General features: G+C 46.7%; 1 protein-coding gene across 3 annotated transcripts; it reads left to right on the forward strand.

The window, feature by feature from the left end:
* Window positions 1–54: 54 nt before the first annotated feature.
* LOC101467094 (clathrin heavy chain linker domain-containing protein 1) lies at window positions 55–9,967 on the forward strand. Of its 3 annotated transcripts, XM_076891394.1 has the most exons (11): window positions 55–324; window positions 664–851; window positions 1,046–1,134; window positions 2,597–2,795; window positions 4,002–4,117; window positions 5,675–5,771; window positions 5,856–5,962; window positions 6,235–6,406; window positions 6,472–6,674; window positions 8,036–8,218; window positions 9,043–9,963. In XM_076891394.1, the coding sequence occupies exons 1-11, from the start codon at window positions 157–159 to the stop codon at window positions 9,237–9,239; spliced, it is 1,719 nt and encodes a 572-aa protein (XP_076747509.1). In that variant the 5' UTR covers window positions 55–156; the 3' UTR covers window positions 9,240–9,963. The 3 variants fall into 3 exon arrangements, with proteins under 3 accessions (XP_076747509.1, XP_076747510.1, XP_004575823.2); XM_076891395.1 differs by lacking the exon at window positions 8,036–8,218 and having other exon boundaries at window positions 9,043–9,964; XM_004575766.5 differs by lacking the exons at window positions 2,597–2,795; window positions 4,002–4,117 and having other exon boundaries at window positions 9,043–9,967.
* Window positions 9,968–21,198: the final 11,231 nt, after the last annotated feature.

Genomic DNA, 21,198 nt, shown 5'->3' on the forward strand with positions numbered 1-21,198 from the left:
AAAAGTCGACTCATCTACTAAAAAAAACATTTCCCAGGTGCACTTTCGCGGTAACCACGGCGACGCGAGGATTCCCTTGAAATTGTGGGAAGAAGGGAAACTAAACGGAAAGTTAGCCTAAAAATATCATCGTAAAGAACAACGTCCGATGCACAAATGTCCCGCAGTTCACGTTTCACAGCCGACATCCTGACGACTGACAGCGACCGGAGCTTCATCCGGTCTTTAAACGAGTTCATGGAGCACGAGAAGAAGTGCCTGCAATGTCCCGGGGAGGGTCCCGACGAGCTCCGATACACCGTCCACCGCTCCGTATTCAGCAAGGTGTTACAGTTAAAAAAAAAAAACCCGGTAAAACTTAAAAGGAAAACTGGACAGGTTTACTTCTTCAAAAATGCAACTTTACGAGGAAAGCAGAAAATCTGAAAAACTCTGTAAAAGGAGAAGACCCTGGTACTCGTATAAACCCCCACTGCCGTTTTTAAGGGAAAACCCGGGGTGACAGATTTACCTGATAATAAAACATGCAAACTGAATTTGCAAAAAATGTAAAGTTATTAGAAAAAACTCGACAATTTACAAAAGAGAAAAAAACAAATTAATGAGAAAAATTAAACCAAAAAAGAAAATGAACTTTTCCTGTGTCCTTCTTGGTTCTGTCAGGTGATTGGACGAGCAACAGCCTATAAAAGGCTTCTGTTGGCCGTAAAGTCGGAGTATGACAGCACCATCAGGGAGCTGCAGAGGAGGGAGGAGGAAGCCAGGGCGGCACGGCTAACCATGGCAGCCTCCGAGTCACGCCGGAAATCACTGCTTACCTGTGAGCGCCAAGCCGCCCACCTGAGGGAGCGGTGAGTGACGGCTGTCTGTGTAAATAAGACTCACTGTATGTAGACTACATTAACTTTCCTCCAGGGATTTATGTGTAAATAAAAGTCACCATTGTCAGAGATGAAGGTGAGAAAAACACTGTCTGAAAAAAACAACAATTATTAGTCGATATTTTTCCATTTCCTTTGTTTTGATGCTTTTTGTCTCTTTGCAGGATCTCCACCCTTCAGAGGGAAACAGCAGAACTTCAGGAGGAGCTCGAGAGAGAGAAAACTTCTAAAGAGCAGAGCACATGGATGCCCGGTACACCCTCAGATAGATGAGTTAACGCAGGGTCCTCAAAGCCTGTGAGGGGAAAATACAAGGCAGACATGTTAGCATGTCACATCTCCACAGACACAAATACGAAGGACATGATTAAAGTGAAGCAAAAATACACAACTGCAACAAAATGTTCAAAGAATATAAAATACTAGAACAAAATGATAAAAACCTTCAAATAAAAAAAGATTCAAATGAATAAATATAATAATAGCTGAGCTTTAGTGTCCTGGAAGTAAAATATGAAGTTAATTGATGTGTATTATGTTACAGAGTGAAGGAATATTATGGATTAGCAGTACAGACGTTTTGCTGTTGTCTCGGCTTTTTGGTCATTGTTTACATATGAGGGGTGTGGACATGGACATGCTGTCACCTTTAACTGAGGTTATTGGATAATTGAAGTTTCTGCAAACTCTGCTGTCAGGCTCTCCACCTGTGTTGTAACAGAACGAGGCTGCCAGGATACTTCCAGTGAGGTCCAGCTGAGAGCTGATGAAGACGTGGACCTTTAGAGACCAAACAGACTTTTACCTTACAACGTTTCAGTTGGTGAAAGCTTTTCTTCACTGATCTGATTAAAGTAAAAGTCAAAGAACTTTACACAAAAACTCAAATGCTCAGCTACATTTCAAAGATGTGGGTTGAACATGTAGTTCGGGTATTTGTAGAGCTCGGTGGTTCAGGTAAAGTTTTCTCATTCAGGATTTCATCCACACAGTCAAAGAGTTCCTGATATGCGTGGCAGGTGGCTAGAACCCACTACTATAACACTGACACTGTTCCTGAAAGACGGAGCTGCTGACCTGTTTAATGAAAACGGGAAAGGACCTGTAATGGATCCTTGGGGGATACCACATGTAACCCTCTCAGGCTCAAATTAAACGTTTTGTTGCTAATGCACAACCAAGTCCTGCAGTGGTGCTTCTGAGTAAAAAAACCTCATAAAATATGCATGTGGGGTAATCAGGTTGTTAGTTTTTAACTGTTGCAAATCGGCAACGCCTGCTTGGAGCTGGGATGAAGAGCAGTTCCCTGTTTCAGGAGCGGTTCACAGTGTTTATAATGTGATCGTTCACAGTGGTTTGTCCTGTCTCAGTAAGCTCAAAGTGCAGCGTACACAACATATTAGCTGGGCCTTAATCGTACATGCTGAATGAGCTCAGGCCCAGCGGCAGTGTTTCTGGATCCATGTGTGGATGCAGAGATGATCTGTGTTTGATGCCAGGGGTTTTCAGATGTGTGCCTCAGCCCGTGCAGTGGTTTCCACCTCAGGATCAGATCTGCTTTTAAAGCAGTGCTGCCCGAGGGTCTCAGCACCTCCAAAAACACAACACACCCCTCTGTGGTAGTGTTTGTAGATCTCACAGATCTGTCATTCATAGCTGCTAAATATTCTGTCAGGTCCTCCAGGGTTGATCTCCACACTGGTGTCATCTCGCAGGTTTGACAGTGGCTGAGTCTGAGGATCCCAAGGCTCTGGACGGGTACCTGAAGGACATGGAGGCGCAGAGAGACGCTCTGCTGGACAGAAAGAGTCACCGTGTTCCTCTGGAGGTCAAAACTAAGTTGGACGCCGAGCTGCAGGCCGCCAAATGCCGCAGAGACGAGCTGAGTGCCGAGAACAACCACCTGACAGTCCTGTAAGAGCAGAAACTCACAGGAAGTCATACAGTTCTGTACATATGCAGGTCATCAGTAAGACTTCATGCTGGACGAGTGCAGAATATTTTAGAATTTTTACTTAAAGGATTAAGGACCCTTCACCTGAAGTCAGTAACACAACGATGTAGTCATGCAGTAAAGCTCCTCCTTCACCAGATGCCTAAAAGGAAAAAAAAACATCATCTCAGTTTGATAAAAAGGTGCCTTTTATTTTGAAAGGTTGGGGAATCTCTTCCTCCTGAGCACCTCTGCAGACTCCTGCAGGAGCAGATGAGGAAATATGTTTGACACCAACAGGAAACAGATTATTGAAAATAATGAAAGCAGGAAACAAAGCTTTTAGACAGAAAGTCAGCATGCAATCAGATTTAATAAAAACAAACCTGACTTTGGGCTCCGGCTCTGTTTTAATGCTGATCTCACAGAACAACATCCTGAACATCGTCTGCACCAAAGAACAGTTTGACAGAAGCAAAGTATCCAGAGTCAGAACGAGTCCTTACAAACTGAACACAACCTGGAGAAAGAACGACCTCAGAATCAGACCAGAGGGAGTCGGGGTCAGAGGTCAGCCTGATAACCAATGAACCCTTGCATATGTTCTAACATCCTTCCCACAGGCTGATATCAGCCTTTAAAGTTTACCCAGAATGCACTTTTGTAACTTTGCTCCAGTGAATTCTGAGAATCAGATCCAACATCAGGTACGAGCGCCACGTGTCGCAGTTTATTCAGACTGGATCTCATCACACTGACGCTCACAGAAACAAACGCATCCGAATTATAAGCAGTCAGACGAGGAGCGGAAATATTAGGTAACAAAAGTTGCAGGGAAGTAAAAGAGAGATGATCAGAGCATCTTAATATTTAAGGTGAACCAACCAAAACTGACAAAACGAGCGACCTGATGTGAACCTGCAGATTATAAATGACACAAGGATGAATCTCATTCTCATGAACTGTATCTGCACAGTATTTCAGTACTCCACTGTTTCCACATGCAAAACCTGCGTCTGACCCCTGATGATGCTCCTAACAGCTGATACAGAGCACCACAAAGTTAAAGGTGATGTGTCTGCTGCCCCCAAGTGGACCAAAGCAGTCACTGCAGGTTTGAGTTTACCAAGTGTGGTTTGGATTTGAGGCTCAGCCGCTGAAGACCACGATCACCTCTCTGTCTCTAGATACAAACGTCTGAGGAGCGTGTGGGACTGTCTGAGCAGCTGGGAGGAGGAGGGTCAGCCGGCGCCTCTGGGGGAACTCGTGGGTTCCACTCTGGAGAACATCAGGGAGGCAGACGGTGAGACGCTGCTGCAGTCAGCAGAGTTTTGGGTTCAGTGTCAGTGATCACTGCGTACCTCCAGAACGAATGCGGTAAAACATCAATTAATGATTTCTCTGTGCTGCTTCACGTCACCACACACTTCCACAATGGTGAGATATTTAGCTCAATATTAAAAAAAGGATATAGATTTTTATTAAAACATATTTTACGTCTTTTCTTACTTGTATAATTGTTTTTTCCAGTTTATTTTAAGTAGATCCTAAAAATGTTGAATTTTTTGCTGAGGAACATAGTTTTATATTTTCTAATTAGGGTTTATTTTCCTGGTAAAGACAACGTTCCTCTGTCACCTCTAAGGGTTTACATATCAGGACATGTGTTGGGTTTAAGTCAACCCTGCTGGTAAACAGAACCTGTTACTGAAAGCAACCACACAGACACTAGTGGACTTTTCACGTGCAAGGGGAGCGTTGGAGAGCAGTGTTGTCACTCGCCTGTCCAAGCAACTCCAACTGATTCCCTCGCTACAGCCCTTTTTATTGTCAGCTAGCAATCATTCATGAATATGCAATTACAAGTGTGTGTGTGTGTGTGTCTGTCCAGCTATACTATACATAGACATTCGACCTTTCAGTGAACTTAAACTGTGTGTATGAGGCATGCAAGTAAAGCAGAAAAGCAGAAATAAGCGTTTTGCTAAACTATAATAACAGGAACTTGTAATAAGTCATATCTCGGACGAACATTTAAAGGTGTGAAGTCTTGGACTTTAAAAGAAACAGAACATGTTGCTTTCCAAATGTGTAACACATCTCTGGACTAAGCTGCACTCTGAATAAAGAAAGCACATTTTGTCAGCACAGACACAGATAAAGGAAATGTTAGAAGATAAATCCTCTGACTGTCTGGCTTTTTCTTCATAACGGTAGCCATATATGGACACATAAAGGCAATGATCTATATATTTTAGCACAAATGACAATATAAGAAATATCAATTCCAACAACGTGTAAAGATCAAAATCATCAGGTCTTAAAATTTGATGAATGCAGCCTCAGAAGAACAAAATCATGTGACATATGACATCACGTCAGTATGTATTTGACAGAAACTAAAGCAAACCGACTCCGCCCCCTGATCCAGCAGCTTGTAGCTCCTCCTCCAGAAGCAATCCAGTGATGGTTTCTATGTGACATCATCAGTCTCATCACTGTGAAGCAGTTTTCGCTCTTCTCTACAGCGTCGCTTCAGCTCCATGCAGACATGCTGTTGCAGACTTGCAGCTGTGCTCAGATCTTTGTCCTGCTGATGTGTTCGCACGCCTGAGCGATGCAGACCTGCAAACTGCCAAAACATCTACTTTTACAGAGGCGTGTCACTCGCTGACGGTCAGGCAGCACCTGAGCCGCTCCCCTGTGGAAGCAGATAATGACACGCTGTCACATGCTATTGTTCATCTGAGGCTGCGTTTAAATTATTTTAAGAGGTTGAGAGGACCAGGTGACTTTTACCTGTCCTGACACATGAGTGTGGACAGACTGTGACTGTAAAGATGGCGTTTCTGTCCTGCAGGGACGGACGAGGACATCTGCAGCATCAAGCAGCTGTTTGAGGACCAGGAGCCGGCCGGAGCTGATGCATCTGAACTTGTGTCAGATTACCTGGACAGGTGCTGCTTCCACAAAAACCTTCTGATGAGTTTTTGTGTGTGTGTGTGACGAGTGCCCGTCTCCTGCTTCTCCTTTGTCCTCAGGTTTCTCGAGCTGTTTGAGTTGGCTCAGTACGAGGACGCCGCTCTAATCGCCGCCAGAGCTCCTCGAGGAGTCCTGAGGAACATCGACACCATGGAGATGTTCAAAGGTGGGAACAGCACCTGCACAGTTATCAGGGCTCTGATTATGTTGATTTCAAGCAAAGATGAAATTAGTCTGACCCAAAGCACTGAAACAATCCCAGAGACCCTGTGAGTGCAGCTGAGGTGGGAAGTCATCGTCTTATAAACCTGTCAGGTAAATAGGTTGGTCTACGGACACCCACCCACTGCTGGAGCTTCTGGTGGACGTTAGAGGAACTGCAGCTGGTGGTGCTTCATGAAGGTACTGCTGTGTGTGACGACCTCTGTCTTATTTCAGGTGTGGAGGTCCTCCCGGGCTCGCTCTCCCCATCGTTTCTCTTCTTCTGGGCGCTGCTGTTCACTGCTGGAGCCGATGGCGAGCTGTCGGCTCCGCTCTCCCTCCAGGGCGTCTCCTGTGCCCTCCAGAGCGGCGCCCTGCAGCTCGTCAGCTACGCCGTCACCCATAAGAAGTCAGTTTCATGTCAGTTTCATCACTTTCCCTGCTTCTCCTTCTTTACACTCTCTCTGCTCTCAGGCTGACCTTCACTGAGGAGCTGGGCGACATCCTGACTGAGCATGCTCAGGAGAACCCCGGCGTGGCTGACCTGTGTCTGACGTTGGCCACTATTATCTATGAGGCCTGCAGGCTGCACAGGAAGGCCGCACTGAGCATGTGCAGGAGAGGGCTGATCCACAGTGCTGCCGAGTTCCTGAAGCACTGCGAGGACCTCACAGCAGGTCTGTGTGTGTGGAAGTGTCTCTGTGAGGACCAGTTTTGGTGTTAAACCAGTGTAGTGAGGACATTTCTGCTCCAGGCTAACGTTAGCGTCTCGTCTTGGGTCATTTTTATTAATAAGATGAAAGATCTGTGGGGGAGGAGAGGGTGACACAGAGTGCGAGAGCTCGTCTCTGTCATTGTCTCCAGGGCTGGGCCAAAGAGACCCTTGGTCGCGGGTCATAGGCTGCATCTATGACCTCCGTCATAGACCCATTACACGCCCACACCCTAGGACAGCTCCCCTGGAGGGGGATTTCATGGCTGGCTTTGGGGACCCCGAGTCCAGCTGACGAGTGCCTGATATACCGACAGCAGTGTGTCTGCATCCAGAGAGCACACTGACTGTGCAGCATATTTGTACACCCTTAAAATAGATGCAGTGAGGCGATCTATCTCACTGGGCAAAGAAATGCAGGAGGAAGCTGATCGCCCTTCGGTTAGGGTGAAGGTGATGAAGCACTGAAGGCTCCACAGCCGGGGGTTCGGGCAGCCCCAGCTCACCCATCCCTTGCACCTCGAGCTTAGAGCAGCGCTTGGTTGGATGCTTGCTTGTAAAGGGCTTGACCAACAGCAGGTCATTACTGTCATGCAGAAGCTGCTTTGGTGAGCAGGCTGGTGGGAGCCTCCTGCCATCAAACAGGTCACGTTCTGCATCCTGGGCAGCTGGCCATGAGGTACCCAGCTTTGTAGCAGCCCGTTTGCAGACCTCGTACAGGCACTCGGCGGCCTACACTGCTGGGCAGGGAAGGTGGAGTCATCCTCCTCCTCATCCATGTCCTAAAGGTTGAGGAGGTGGGAGTTGGCATCAGCCTCCCTTCCTTACTTAAGTAACAAAGTACCAGCTCTGCAGGAAGCTGTTTGTACACAAAGCTAACTGAGCCTTGTGTTATATTAGTGTAATAAAATAATATTAGAAGATGGAAAAAAAAGAACTTTATTTCAGTCTATTTTGAGTCTAACAAATGTACTCAAATCAGTTAGGTAAATGTGACGTTAAGTACAGTAACAGTAACTAAGTATTTGTACTCGGTGACTTCCCACCTCTGTCCGAACACACACAGAAAGTGTGAAAAGGTGGAAGGAGCAACGTCACAAAATAATTATGGTTTGATCATAATAAACTGTAAAGCATCAGAGAGCATCAGAGAGCTTCAGTCTCACTGAGCACGTGCAGTTCGAGGGTTTCTGCATTAGTCCTACATGTAAGGCAGCTTCAGCTCTCATCCACACCGAGCCCCACCAGCTGTGTTCACGGCGCCCTGAGAGTTATAACTCTCTCTCTCTCTCTCTCTCTCTCTCTCTCTCTCTCTCTCTCTCTCAGAGGACAGCATGTGGGTCCTGTGTCGCTCGCCCAGCCTCTCTCTCCTCCAGCTGCTGACGGAGCCTCTGCAGGACAGTGCTGCCATCTTGTCTGTGGGCGGGGCTTGTGCCGCTCTGCTGGCGGACCCTCAGCGGCGGCCCGTAGCGCTGCAGCTCCTGGACAGCTTCGTGAGCCGAGGGCGAGGTGGGTGGAGCAGACGGCGTCGGGTCACTTCCTTATAGAAGTGTTGCAACGAAGTCATCCACGAGTGTTAGATTCACACGTGAGCGGTGACACACACGTGCTAAAACTGGGACATCTGGACTCTGGACTCGTCTCTACTACAGAACAGTTCTAACAAGTAAAGACAGCAGCCTGTGAAACATTAAAGTGTTATTGCACGTTACCTCCTGTATTATATGTTTATTCAAAATGTACGCAGGCTGTATGATCACTGCAGAGGATAATCCACAGTGACGTACACAGATGCTGTTCCCTCTGCAGCTGTGCAGGCTAACGCAGTGTCTATAATCTCCTGGTAGAGGAACGATGAGCTGTTCTGTTTATTTATAAAAAGAAAAGTCAGGAATCCAGAGACAGACCAGAGCTGATCTGTGCTTTCAGGCGATTCGTCCACATGTCACTGGGTGAGATGCTGTGCCCACACAGCCCCACACATCACCCAAAGCTGCCCACTGTTGTGGCTCGGATGGTCATTATTTCAGATGTGTAAACTCATCATATGTGGCTTTTGTTTCTGAGGGGGGGGCGTGGCCTCATGCCACCTACTACAGGTAACACAGTGACTGCCCCAAACTGAGAACTGTTTGGGTTTTTGCATTTTATTTTAAAGTTGAGAAAGAAAGATGAGGAATGGTTTTACTGAGTCCCCTGACAGATAAATAGTTGCTGTTAAAAACAGCCAATGAAATAAGACTTGTTAGCAGTCTGTTTGGATAAAAGCACCTGTGACGTGATGCTTGGACAGAAGATTCTGGGACACATACATGTGCTGCTGTTCTTCTCAGGGGCTTTAGAGGAAGTGATCGTGGGGGATGTCGGCTCTTCGGTGGACGTGTGGACCCACGTGGTGTCTCTGTGCTCCGAGCTGGAGCGGGACGACCTGAGCCGGGCCATCCTGTCTGTCCTGCTGAGTCAGAGCGGGACCAGAATTGTGACCCCGGACCCGGAGGGAGCCCGGCTCATGGAGCACGTTTACCTGTGAAGACTGGACTTGAAGGCAGATTTTCTCCTTCTCATGAAACAACAGACAGGTTCTGGTAGTTTAGACTTTAACTCCATGTTAGCACCTTGTGTCCAATCAGGATGGCTTTCACTAAAATGTCTAATCTGGCACAAAGATATAACTGCACAATAAACAAAACAAAACGTCTGAAGTCTGCAAAGAGTCGTCTGACTTTTTTTTGGTTGTTTTTGGTCTGAATCTTGTTATTCACGTATTTATTCACCCTTAGGATCACACCTGAGCTCCTCTCTGCAGTCTCTGAGCTTCAGCTGAAAACACTCAGGTGTGAAGCATAAAACAGTAACAGGAGATTCTGAAACTATAAGAAACAACCGCAGTCACACCTGCACCTGCTGAAAGGTATCAAAGAGTGCAGCAGCGAGCTTTGGGACGACCTCGCCTCTCTGAAGGCGCCGGCTGTGCTTTATGCTGCTCATGGAAGTCTCCACGTGTCTTCATTCTTTGCTTCTGATTTGTTTTGTGATATTAGAACAATATATATTTAAAATCATGCACAAAGTGATGGATAGATTGGAATAGAATAGAAAAAAAGAGAATTCAACTTTATTATCATTGCACATGTCACAAGTACAAGGCAACGAAATGCAGTTTCCATCCATCCAGAAGTGTTTTAGCCATAATATAGATAGAATAGATGCATATTCTGTAATATAGGTATGTTATAAAGTGAACGGTATGAAGGTATGTTATGAATATACTATAACTATAAGTATGTACAGGCTATGAAAGGTTATACATATGGTTAAAAATATGAAAACTATACAGATTGTAGATGTACAATTGTGAGTATTATTAAACAGTTGTAAAAACTATAATTATTGTATTCAATTGAATTTTATTTATATAGCGCCAAATCACAACAACAGTCACCTCAAGTCGCTTTATATCGTACAGTAGACCCTACAATAATACAGAGGAAACCCCAGCAATCATATGACCCCCTATGAGCAAGCACTTTGGCGACAGTGAGAAGGAAAAACTCCCTTTTAACAGGAAGAAACCTCCGGCAGAACCAGGCTCAGGGAGGGGCGGGGCCATCTGCTGTGATTGGTTGGGGTGAGAGAAGGAAGACAGGATAAAGACATGCTGTGGAAGAGAGACAGAGATTAATAACAGTCTCTATGGAGATGGTTTTTGGGGGGGGTAGCAGGAGAGAAGCTGCAGAGAGGCGTGTAAGACTGCAACTCTGCTTCCTGGTCCCAACTCTGGATACTCATATTTTGGGGGGTTTAATAAATTTGTCCATATTTCTAGAAATGAGAGCTGCTCCATCCAAAGTGGGATGGATGCCGTCTCTCCTAACAAGTCCAGGTTTCCTCCAGAAGGTTTGCCAATTATCTATGAAGCCCACATCGTTTCTGGGACACCACTCAGACAGCCAGCAATTTAGGAGAACATGCAGCTAAACATGTCACTCCTGGTCTGATTGGGGAGGGGACCAGAGAAAACTACAGAGTCCCACATTGTTTTGGCAAAGTTACACACGATTCAATATTGATTTTAGTGACCTCCGATTGGCGTAACCGGGTGTCATTACTGCCGACGTGAATTATGATCTTACTGAATTTACGTTTACCCTTAGCCAGCAGTTTTAAATTTCCTTCAATGTCGCCTGCTCTGGCCCCTGGAAGACAATTGACTATGGTTGCCGGTGTCTCTAGCTTCACATGTCTGAGAACAGAATCACCAATTACCAGAGTTTGACCCCGGCGGGTGTGTCGCCAAGTGGGGAAGAACGGTTAGACACATGAACGGGTTGGTGGTGTACCTGGGGCTTCTGTTTAGGACTATGCTTCCTCCTCACCGTCACCCAGCCGCCCTCTTTCCCCAGCTGCTTGGGGTCTGCCGGGGAACAGCTAGCGGGGCCTACGCTATCTTCGGCTGCACCAGCTACAGGGGCCTGGCTAGCTACGGGTGAATGAAGGTGCGAAGCCGAGTCTCCAATTCAGTAATCCTGGCCTCCAGAGCTGCAAATATGCTACATTTGTTAGAGATATCATTACTGCTAAAGGAGGCCGAGGAGTAACTAAACATCTGACACAATGAGCAAGAAAGTGCAGGAGGGACAGGTGAAGTAGCCATGGTGCTAACGAGTCGGCTACGAGCTAAGCTGAGCTAGCGAAACCATAAAGACACAGGGAATGAATACTTTGGCTATATGTTAGGGAGTGAGGATGTCATCCAGGGAAGGACAGATTTTGTTTTGAAGTTGTTTTGCTTTGCATGTTTGCTGTGTTTTAAATGTGGAGTGTTTTTATTTATTTTTTGTAGTGCGTGTTTTGGTTATATCTGTTAATTTGTCCTGAAGAGACTCTGCCCTTCCCTGTTTACTAATTTGATACACCTGAGAGGTGACAGCAGGTGGTGATTTGAAGAGAGGGCTCGGAGACGCAGAAGCCCACCGTTGGTGCGGGTTGGTCGACCAGTACGTGGCGAGGACATACAACGGCGGGTGCGTGGAGAGGCAGTGAGAGCTGTGCTGCTGCTGGAATAGCTTGAGGTCAGAGGAGGCCTTCCGGTCCGAGGCGGAGCAGTTCCCATATGTGGTGGGGCGTGGTCTGCGGTGCCGTGCAGGGAGGGCGGACACACCTGCATGGCATCCTTAATCACACCCGCCAAGTTAAAAACACGGGGGGACTCAGGGGTTGGGGTGTGTTGTGTTGTGATCTAAATAAAATGGCTCAAAACACTGATCCCTGGACCCACCATATCTCATTCACGCCACACCGTACCAGACTGTTGTACAGTTGGTCAGGATGCTCTCGATGGTGCAGCGATAGAAGTTCACCAGGATGTCTGAGGACAGGTGGTTCTTCCTCAGAGTCCTCAAGAAGAAGAGGCGCTGGTGAGCCTTCTTGACCAGCTTGGAGCAGTTGGTCGTCCAGATGAGATCCTCGGAGATGTGGACTCCCAGGAACTTGAAGCTGCTCACACGCTCCACAGCCGTCCCCTTAATGTGGATGGGTGGATGTGGGTCAGCATTCCTCCTGTAGTCCACGATGAGCTCCTTGGTCTTCTCGGTGTTGAGCAGCAGGTTGTTTGTGTCGCACCACTCAGCCAGACGATCCACCTCCTCCCTGTAGGCGGCCTCATCGTTGTCACTGATGAGGCCAATCACCGTGGTGTCATCTGCAAACTTAAAGATGGTGTTGGAACCATCGGCAGGTCTGCAGTCGTGGGTGAAGAGGGAGTAGAGGAAAGGGCTCATCACACAGCCTTGTAGTACACCGATGTTCACTGTGATTGTAGATGAGCAGTGGTTATCCAGCCGGACATGTTGGGGCTGATTGGTCAGGAAGTCCAGTAACCATTTGCACATGAGGGAACTGATGCCCAGGTCTGTCAGTTTCCTGATGAGTTGTGAGGGGTGGCTTGTATTGAATGCTGAACTGAAGTCTATAAACAGCATTCTGGCGTAGGTGTGTATTTATATGTTTATGTGCACCTGCTCAGTAACAACGTTGTGTGTTATTTAAAGTTGTTGCATCCATGAGAACTCTGGTGCAGATTTAAATGTCCAACAAAATGAGCACCAGCTGGAAGGGACCAGCACAATGTACAACGAACCTTCTCCAAGAAGAAGTGCGACTGAAGGTGAAAAAAGCCAAAGGAAAAGTTCACGTTTGACTCAAAGTGGGAGGAGACGAGGAGCACAAGCAGATCATGAGCCTCGTGCTCAGCATGTTCAGCACATCTCTGCTAAACTGCCAAAAGAAAAACATGAAGAACCCAAAGCATGGTGACGCCGTTTTACTTCTTAAAGCACAATTATTACTAAATCAGTAAAAATAGTAATGATAACAAAATAAAAAATAAGCATTTTGCTGAGTCTGTGTGTGATATTGTTGCTCCTTAGACAGAACTGGAACATCAGGATTATTTATTAAGGCTTTGAAACTAGCGACTGTGTTTACTAAGCTCAGAGATCACAAACATCTTTCTGCATTCAGAGGAGTCGCCCCCTGCTGGACAGTCATTAGAAATAATGCAAATTATAGGCACCCCTGCATCCTCTCACCTGTGCTGTAAGGATTTAACCAGACCAAAGCAGACTGAGGCAAAGAGTGAAAGAAGAATTTTCTGTGGCATGATTGTCTTAAAATATGTTGTATTTACCAAGACTAAGAACAGTAGGATGTGTGTACGATTTAATGATTGTGTTTGCATTTTGTTTGGTGTCCGTTATTTCCAGAACATGATTTATGAATGAGGATGTGTGAGATGACTTCTCAGGATGAGGACGAATCTACTTCTGTGTGTGTTCATGGACGGCCAGCATTGTTTTCTACAATGATGCCTTTGCCATATGTTGGTTGTGCCATAGATAAGTACAGAAACAGTTATCCAACAATATAATAAAGTGTTGTTTTATTTTTTTAAATGAAGTATACTGGTTTTAGGCTGAAGCCTTCTCACTCTGACCGCAGAGTCAGGACCAGGTGTGAAGGACTTTTTGTACAAGGCGCTGCTGATAAGATGCATGTGAGTGAAACTGAAGTTTAAAGGAGTGACCAATGAGAGCAAAGATAACTTTCATCGACTTATAATAGCCTGGTAAAGATATCAAGGTGTTACTAAGGCAACTGAGTTTACCATCAGCCGTAAAGTGTCAGTCAAGTTACTTGAAAATAGTAATTAGTTACTGGTTATTTATGGTTTGTAGAAACAGGAAGTCAGTGTGTCTAAATGCAGATACAGCTGTGGTCAGGTAGCATCCCCCATCGTGGGCTCTTTGCTCTTCACATGTGGAGTGATAAAGGACCTAATGTCACGTTCTGTCCACCGCAGAGAGTTTGAGCAGGTCTGTAGTGAACCGCAGGCTTGATACCGTTCTTCTTCTGTGACAGTGACATCAAGTTCTTGTTCACATTTTGCTTTTACATAAAGTGATGCAGCCCTCAGACTGCGGTATAATTTAGAGATCATCTTAGTGTTCCTTTGGTGACAAGCTCCACATATTGTTTCAACTATTGGTTTCAGTTCTGCACCGTCTACATCATTATGTCTTAACTGGAGATTTCTAAACAGGTCATGATTTTAAGGCCAAATGTGTCTTTCAGGTCCTGAAAACTCCCCATCATATTGTTTCTATTCACACAAAAGGCTGTCGAACCCTTTCTCATCCAGGCCCTTAAATACAGAGTCACGTGTCCCTGGTCGGAGCCCATCGCCCAGGCCAATCCACCTTAGTAACTTTTAAGAGTTTTCCAGTTTAAGTTGTTTAGCAAGAAAGAGCCATGTTTCTAAAGAGGGTTAACCCTAACCCCAGTGACAGGGTCTAGTTTACTCTTAAGTGAGGAGTTCAAATTCCCCTTCCCCAATATTGCTTGAATTTTATAGCCAGAGCCGCAGGTCTCTACATCTTTCCACCGTACATAAGCATTATCACACCAGCTGCACAGGGGCGTAAGTGGTGCAGCTCGGAAGTGCAGTTTTAAGTTTGTGTGTCACGGTCCTGAGTCGGTGACCCAGTGCTTTGAGTTTGTGTCTCTGAGTTTTTGTATTATGATCTTAGTTCTCTTTGTTGCCCCAGTTTATTCTTTAGTCTGGTGTCTTAGTTTGGGTCTCTTGTATTCTCTTTAGTTCTCTGAGTATTTCGTAGCCGCCCTCCGTGTCTCCCTGTTGTTGTTCTCTGTGTTTCTTAGTTGCTCTGTCTCCCCTAGTCACGTCTGCGTCTATGTTACATTTCCTGTTTTACTTTGAAGGTCTGTGTCCTACGTGAATGTATTGAGTTTTGCTTCCCTTGGGTCTCGTTATGTCTGATTTCTCCCAGCTGTGTCTCATTCCCTTCGTTATTTCCCAGTGTATTTAAGCCCAGTGTTTCTGTGTCAGCGTTGTGATCTCCCTCATGCTGTGTGTGATTCTCCCTGTGTCTCCTGGAGTTTGTCTGTCCTGAATAAACCTGCACTGATCTTCATCAGTTAAAACTGTTACAAATGTTTCTGGTCCTTTTGCAGTAATTGAGATGTAAAACTTCTAATCAATGTTCAAATAGATATTGGACTATATGCCACAGTCTGCTGTGTTTTTGGTTTAAGGTTTATTCTTTGATTGTTGTGTTGTTTTGAGAGTTTCTGGTTTCCTGTTTCTGAGCCTCCCCTGTGTTCCAGGTGTCGTGTCTCTAGGGAAGCTTTTGTTCTGTGATCTTGTTTTCCTTTCGTCTCCGTGTGTTGTATGCTTGTCTTGGTTCTCTGTCACTACGTCTTCCCTGTGTCTGGTTACTTTTGTCTCTGTGCTTCATGTTTCCACGTCTCAGTGTCTCGTCTGCATCTTTATGAATGTCGTGCTTCCTGTTTTACTTTGATAGTCCCTGTCCTGCAGTGTGTCTCATTATGTCTGATTAGTTTCCACAGGCATCTGACAAGGATGCCTCCTGGGTGAGATGTTCCGGGCATGTCCCACCGGGAGGAGGCCCCGGGGCAGACCCAGGGCACGCTGGAGAGATTATATCTCTCGGCTGGCCTGGGAACGCCTTGGAGTTCCCCCGGATAAGCTGGAGGAGGTGGCTGGGGAGAGGGAGGTCTGGGCCTCTCTGCTTAGGCTGCTGCCCCCGCGACCCGGCCCCGGATAAAGCGGATGAAGATGGATGGATAGTTTCCATGTGTTCCCCATCCTCTTGTTACCTGCTTGTGTATTTTGGTCCTCAGTCTTTGCCTGCTTGTTGTCGTGTTGTTAATCCTCTTTGCTGTGTGTTTTTCCTCCGGGCTGCTCGTAGTTTTCTAGCTCTCTGTTTCCGGGTTTTGGTTTGATTTCATATTTCTAGTTCCTCGCTTTTGGTTCTGTTTCCTGTATTTGTGAAGAATTATTTGCAGCAATGAAGCTGCTCTTTTCAGTTAAAATTCCCGCGTTTGGGTAATCATCCTGCCTGCCACAGCACAGCCATGACACTGTAGTTTGTAGCACAGCTCAGATCATTGTTTTCATGTCTCTGATGCACAAACATTAAATACGAGCTCAAATGAAGAGGCGAAGAAAACTCAGTGTGATCAGACCTCAGATCCTGAAGCCGCTCGCGCACACGTTTGACAGCTTCCTCTTTGTTTTGCTGAGTGACGCGTTGCCATGGTGATGTGTCATCCAGCTGGTTGAGTGTTGCGGTGTTGAATCCAGCACGATCCCGAGGCTCGTCCACCTCGAACCCGGTGCTGCAGCTCACGGACGGCCTCACCTGGGGTGTTGTAAGTCTGAGTGGACCCACAGCTTTGTATAGGGAGACGGAACCGATGCCTTTGGTTTTCAATGCGCTCCTCACATCTTTGTTGCACCACTGCTTCTGTGTAGTCATGGTCACAGGACAGGAGCTTATTCTGTGCTGAGAGCTTCGACACCATGCTTCCTTCAGGACTGTCTCTTTCATCTTGACTGAAGAAAGTTGACAACGATGGATCGGGGCAGAGGGACTGATACACAAGTGTCCGACCAAGGTGCAGCTCGCTAAAGCACATTTAACCAAATATTAGTGCATGTGTATCTGAGCAGAGAAAACCTGAAATCAAACGTGTGGCTCTTGTTTTTAGTTATTAGAGATGTGTGCTGTACAGTCGACCCTGGAAGAAGAGCCGTTCTAAAAGCACAACATCACCATGACATTCACGGGAGGATTTGAACATGTGGCCACAGCTGTAGCTGCATTTAGAGACACCGACTTCCTGTTTCTACAAACCATAAATGATCAGCATCTGTCTTTGTCTCATTGTTTCATGTGTTACAGGTGACCTGTATCTGACACATGAATAAAATGTTTTTGTACCTAAACATAACTTGATAAATGAGCTGATAAATACATGAATTAAAGATATTACCCCTGCAGTATGTTGGACAGACTGTCCGCGGTAACACTCTGAGGTTTGGGTCTGAAATATCTGCAGGTTCCTCTTTGTTTCTCTGCTTCTTTCCGTCAGTTTGGTGGTTTTACTGAGACAAGCAGTTTGTTTTCCTGTGAACTCCCAGTAATAACTCCCAGTTTTTGTTCTTCTGGTGGCCGTGGAACTGTTACTTTTATCATGGAACGGGACCGCGGCACATCTCCTACACGCACGGACTGTTTACTCCAGAGATCAGCTGATCGCCCTGATGCCGGCCGGCTCGCTGGCCAGGCCCGCAGAAGTACCAGCTGAAATTTGGAGGAAAACACATCGGGGATGCAGAGGTCAAGGACAGAAGAGAAGAAAAAAGGTGACGGTGAGACAGCGGAGGCTCGAAGCGAGGAGGAGGTTTAAACCGTGTCTGCCGTCTATCGTGATGGGAAATGTGCGATCGTTGGCAAGTAAAATCGACGAGCTCTCAGCACTGGTACGGAGTCAGAGGGAATACCGAGAGTGTAGCCTGATGTGTTTCACCAAATCATGGATGCACCAGGACATTCCCGATGAGAATGCTTCCGTGGAAGGCTTCCACACTGTTCGGGCGGACAGGGACAGCATCGCTAGCGGTAAGCGTAAAGGAGGTGGGCTTGCTGTTTTAGTTAACAACCGGTGGTGTAACCCTGCCAACATAACAATCAAAGAAAGGATTTGTTGCCCGGACACTGAACTGTGTGCTGTTGGACTCAGGCCGTATTATTTACCCAGGGAATTCTCTCACGTCATCTTGGTGGCTGTTTATGTTCCCCCCTCTGCTAACCCCACAGCTGCATGTGACACTATCCACTCTGCCATAGCTCGGCTACAGACTCAGCACCCGAGTGCCTTTATTGTGATCTCGGGTGACTTCAACCATGTATCACTGGACAATACACTACCAACATTCAAACAATATGTGGACTGTCCCACCAGGGGAGAGAAAACTTTAGACTTACTGTATGCTAACGTCAAGGATGCATACAGCTCCTCCTCCCTCCCCCCACTTGGTAGGTCAGATCATAACCTGATTCACCTCACCCCCCGCTATGTGCCAATTGTGAGGAGGGAACCTGTGACCACCAGGACTGTTAGGAGGTGGTCAGAGGAGGCAATAGCGGAACTACAGGGCTGTTTCGAGGTGACCGACTGGGAAACACTCTGTGAGCCTCACGCCGAGGACATCAATGGGCTTACTGAGTATATCACAGGCTACATAACTTTCTGCACCGACTCCATTGTTCCAGCTCAGACTGTTCATTGTTACCCAAATAACAAGCCGTGGGTGACTAAGGACATCAAAGCCCTCCTCAACAACAAGAAGAGGGCTTTCAGAGGGGGCAACAAAGAGGAGGTGAGGAAGGTCCAGGTGTTACTAAAGGACAAGATCAGAGAGGCTAAGGACAATTACAGGAGGAAGCTGGAGTGGAAACTCCAGCAGAACAGCATGAGAGAGGTGTGGAGGGGCATGAAGACCATCACTGGATTCAGGCCAACCAACAGCAGGGGAGCTGAGGGAGGTGAGAATAGAGCCGACGAGTTGAATCTGTTTTTCAATAGATTCGACACCACAGTGTCTGCTCCCACCCCCACAACCTCACCTGCAGTCAGCCTGGAATCCAGAGCCACACCACTGTGCCAGCCTCTCTCTTCACATGTTGCCTCCTGTGAGATTCCTGACACCCCTCCCCCACCCATCACCTTCACTCAATACCAGGTTGAGATGCAAATGAGGAGACTTCACTCAGGCAAGTCTGCTGGACCAGACGGAGTGAGTCCCCTTGTCCTCAAGACCTGTGCCCCCCAGCTGTGTGGAGTCTTTCATAAACTGTTTATGCTGAGTCTGAGTCTGCAGAGGGTCCCGGTGATGTGGAAGACATCATGCCTCGTCCCTGTACCAAAGACGCCTCGTCCCAGTGGCCCCCAGGATTACAGGCCCGTGGCACTGACCTCCCACATCATGAAGACCCTGGAAAGGCTCATCCTGGACCAGCTGCGACCCATAGTAAGACCACATCTGGATCCCCTTCAGTTCGCTTATCAGCCTCGTCTCGGAACAGAGGACGCCATCATCTACCTGCTCAATCGTGTCTACACCCATCTGGACCAGCCGGCGAGCACTGTGAGGGTCATGTTTTTTGACTTTTCCAGTGCTTTCAACACCATCAGGCCGACCCTCCTGGGTGATAAGTTAGCAGCGATGCAGGTGGATGCTTCTCTGGTGTCCTGGATTGTTGATTACCTGACAGGAAGACCACAATATGTACGTCTCCCACAGTGTGTGTCTGACAAGGTGATTAGCAACACAGGGGCACCACAGGGGACTGTCCTCTCCCCCTTCCTCTTCACCCTCTACACCACAGACTTCAGCCACTGCACAGAGACCTGCCATCTTCAGAAGTTTTCTGATGACTCTGCGGTGGTTGGATGCATCAGCAGGGATGATGAGACAGAGTACCGGGCTGTGGTCGACTCCTTTGTCACGTGGTGTGAGCAGAATCATCTGCAGCTCAACGTGGCAAAGACCAAAGAACTGATCGTGGACTTCAGGAAGACCAGGAAACACTTGACCCCTGTTTCAATCCAGGGGGTCAGTGTTGACATTGTGGAGGACTATAAATACCTTGGAGTACACATTGACAATAAACTGGACTGGGCTAAAAACACCACAGCACTTTACAGGAAGGGCCAGAGTCGTCTCTATTTTTTGAGGCGACTGAGGTCCTTCAACATCTGCCAGAAAATGCTGAGGATTTTCTATGAGTCTGTGGTGGCCAGTGCGATCCTCTATGCTGTTGCATGCTGGGGGAGCAGGCTGAGGGTCGCAGATGCCAACAGACTTAATAAACTGATCCGTAAGGCCAGCAATGTTGTGGGGATGGAGCTGGACTCCCTCAAGGTGGTGTCGGAGAGGCGGATGCTGTCCAAGATAAAGACAATGTTGGATAACACCTCCCACCCACTCCATGACATGTTGGTCAGTCACAGGAGCTCGTTCAGTGAGAGACTGAGATTACCGAAAAGCACCACTGAACGACACAGGAAATCATTCCTGCCTGTGGCCATCTCCCTGTACAACGCATCCACTTAACACACTGTTTGCTGCTACAGCTACACATGTTTCTTTTCCAAATATTTATTTATGAGTGACTTATGTATGTATGTATATATATGTATATATTGTACTATTCTTAGTTAGTGTATTGTCTGTCTTGTCTTAATATTGGTTTAAAATGGAGCACTGTAACAAAAAATAATTTCCCCCAGGGATCAATAAAGTATTCTGATTCTGATTCTGATTCTGATAAGAGATTTATTTAATATCATTTTCATCACTGTTAAATAGACAAGCAGGCAACACGCCCAGCTTTACAGCACAAATGCCCGTCTCACAACACAGTCCTCGCTCTGCTTCTCCATAATCCTCCACTCTCCCTTTATTTATTATTTATTTATTACGGGCAACCGTGGCTCAGGGGGTTGGGAATTGCATCCATAACCGGAAGGTCGCCGGTTCGATCCCTGGGCTCTCTGTCCTGGTCGTTGTGTCCTTGGGGAAGACACTTTACCCTACTTCCCTACTGGTGTTGGCCAGAGGGGCCGATGGCGCGATATGGCAGCCTGGCTTCTGTCAGTCTGCCCCAGGGCAGCTGTGGCTACAACTGTAGCTGCCTCCACCAGTGTGTGAATGTGAGAGTGAATGAATAGTATGGAGTGGCAAAGGCATCTGCTCTTCGTTTTATAAGCTGGAATGTTAAAGGTATAAATAATCCGGTTAAACGCACAAGGGTTTTTACTCATTTAAAATCATTGAGATCCGATGTTGTATATCTGCAGGAAACACACCTCCGATCAAGTGAACAAATTCAACTAATTAAACTGTTTCTCTGCTTGTCTGCATTGCCACAAATTGTTCTATTTGGTGATGTATCATAGAACTGTACTATATAGTGTATGTAAGTTTCTGTGTTTGCTAGTAACTACCATCAACCTAAGGTCTCAGCTAATTTATCTTTGCAGAGATGTTCATTTGATTGTAACAGCAGTAGGAAAGAGCAGTAACAAGAGTAGGACAGCTA

Source organism: Maylandia zebra, linkage group LG13 (genome assembly GCF_041146795.1).
Source record: "Maylandia zebra isolate NMK-2024a linkage group LG13, Mzebra_GT3a, whole genome shotgun sequence".
Classification (NCBI taxonomy): domain Eukaryota; kingdom Metazoa; phylum Chordata; class Actinopteri; order Cichliformes; family Cichlidae; genus Maylandia; species Maylandia zebra.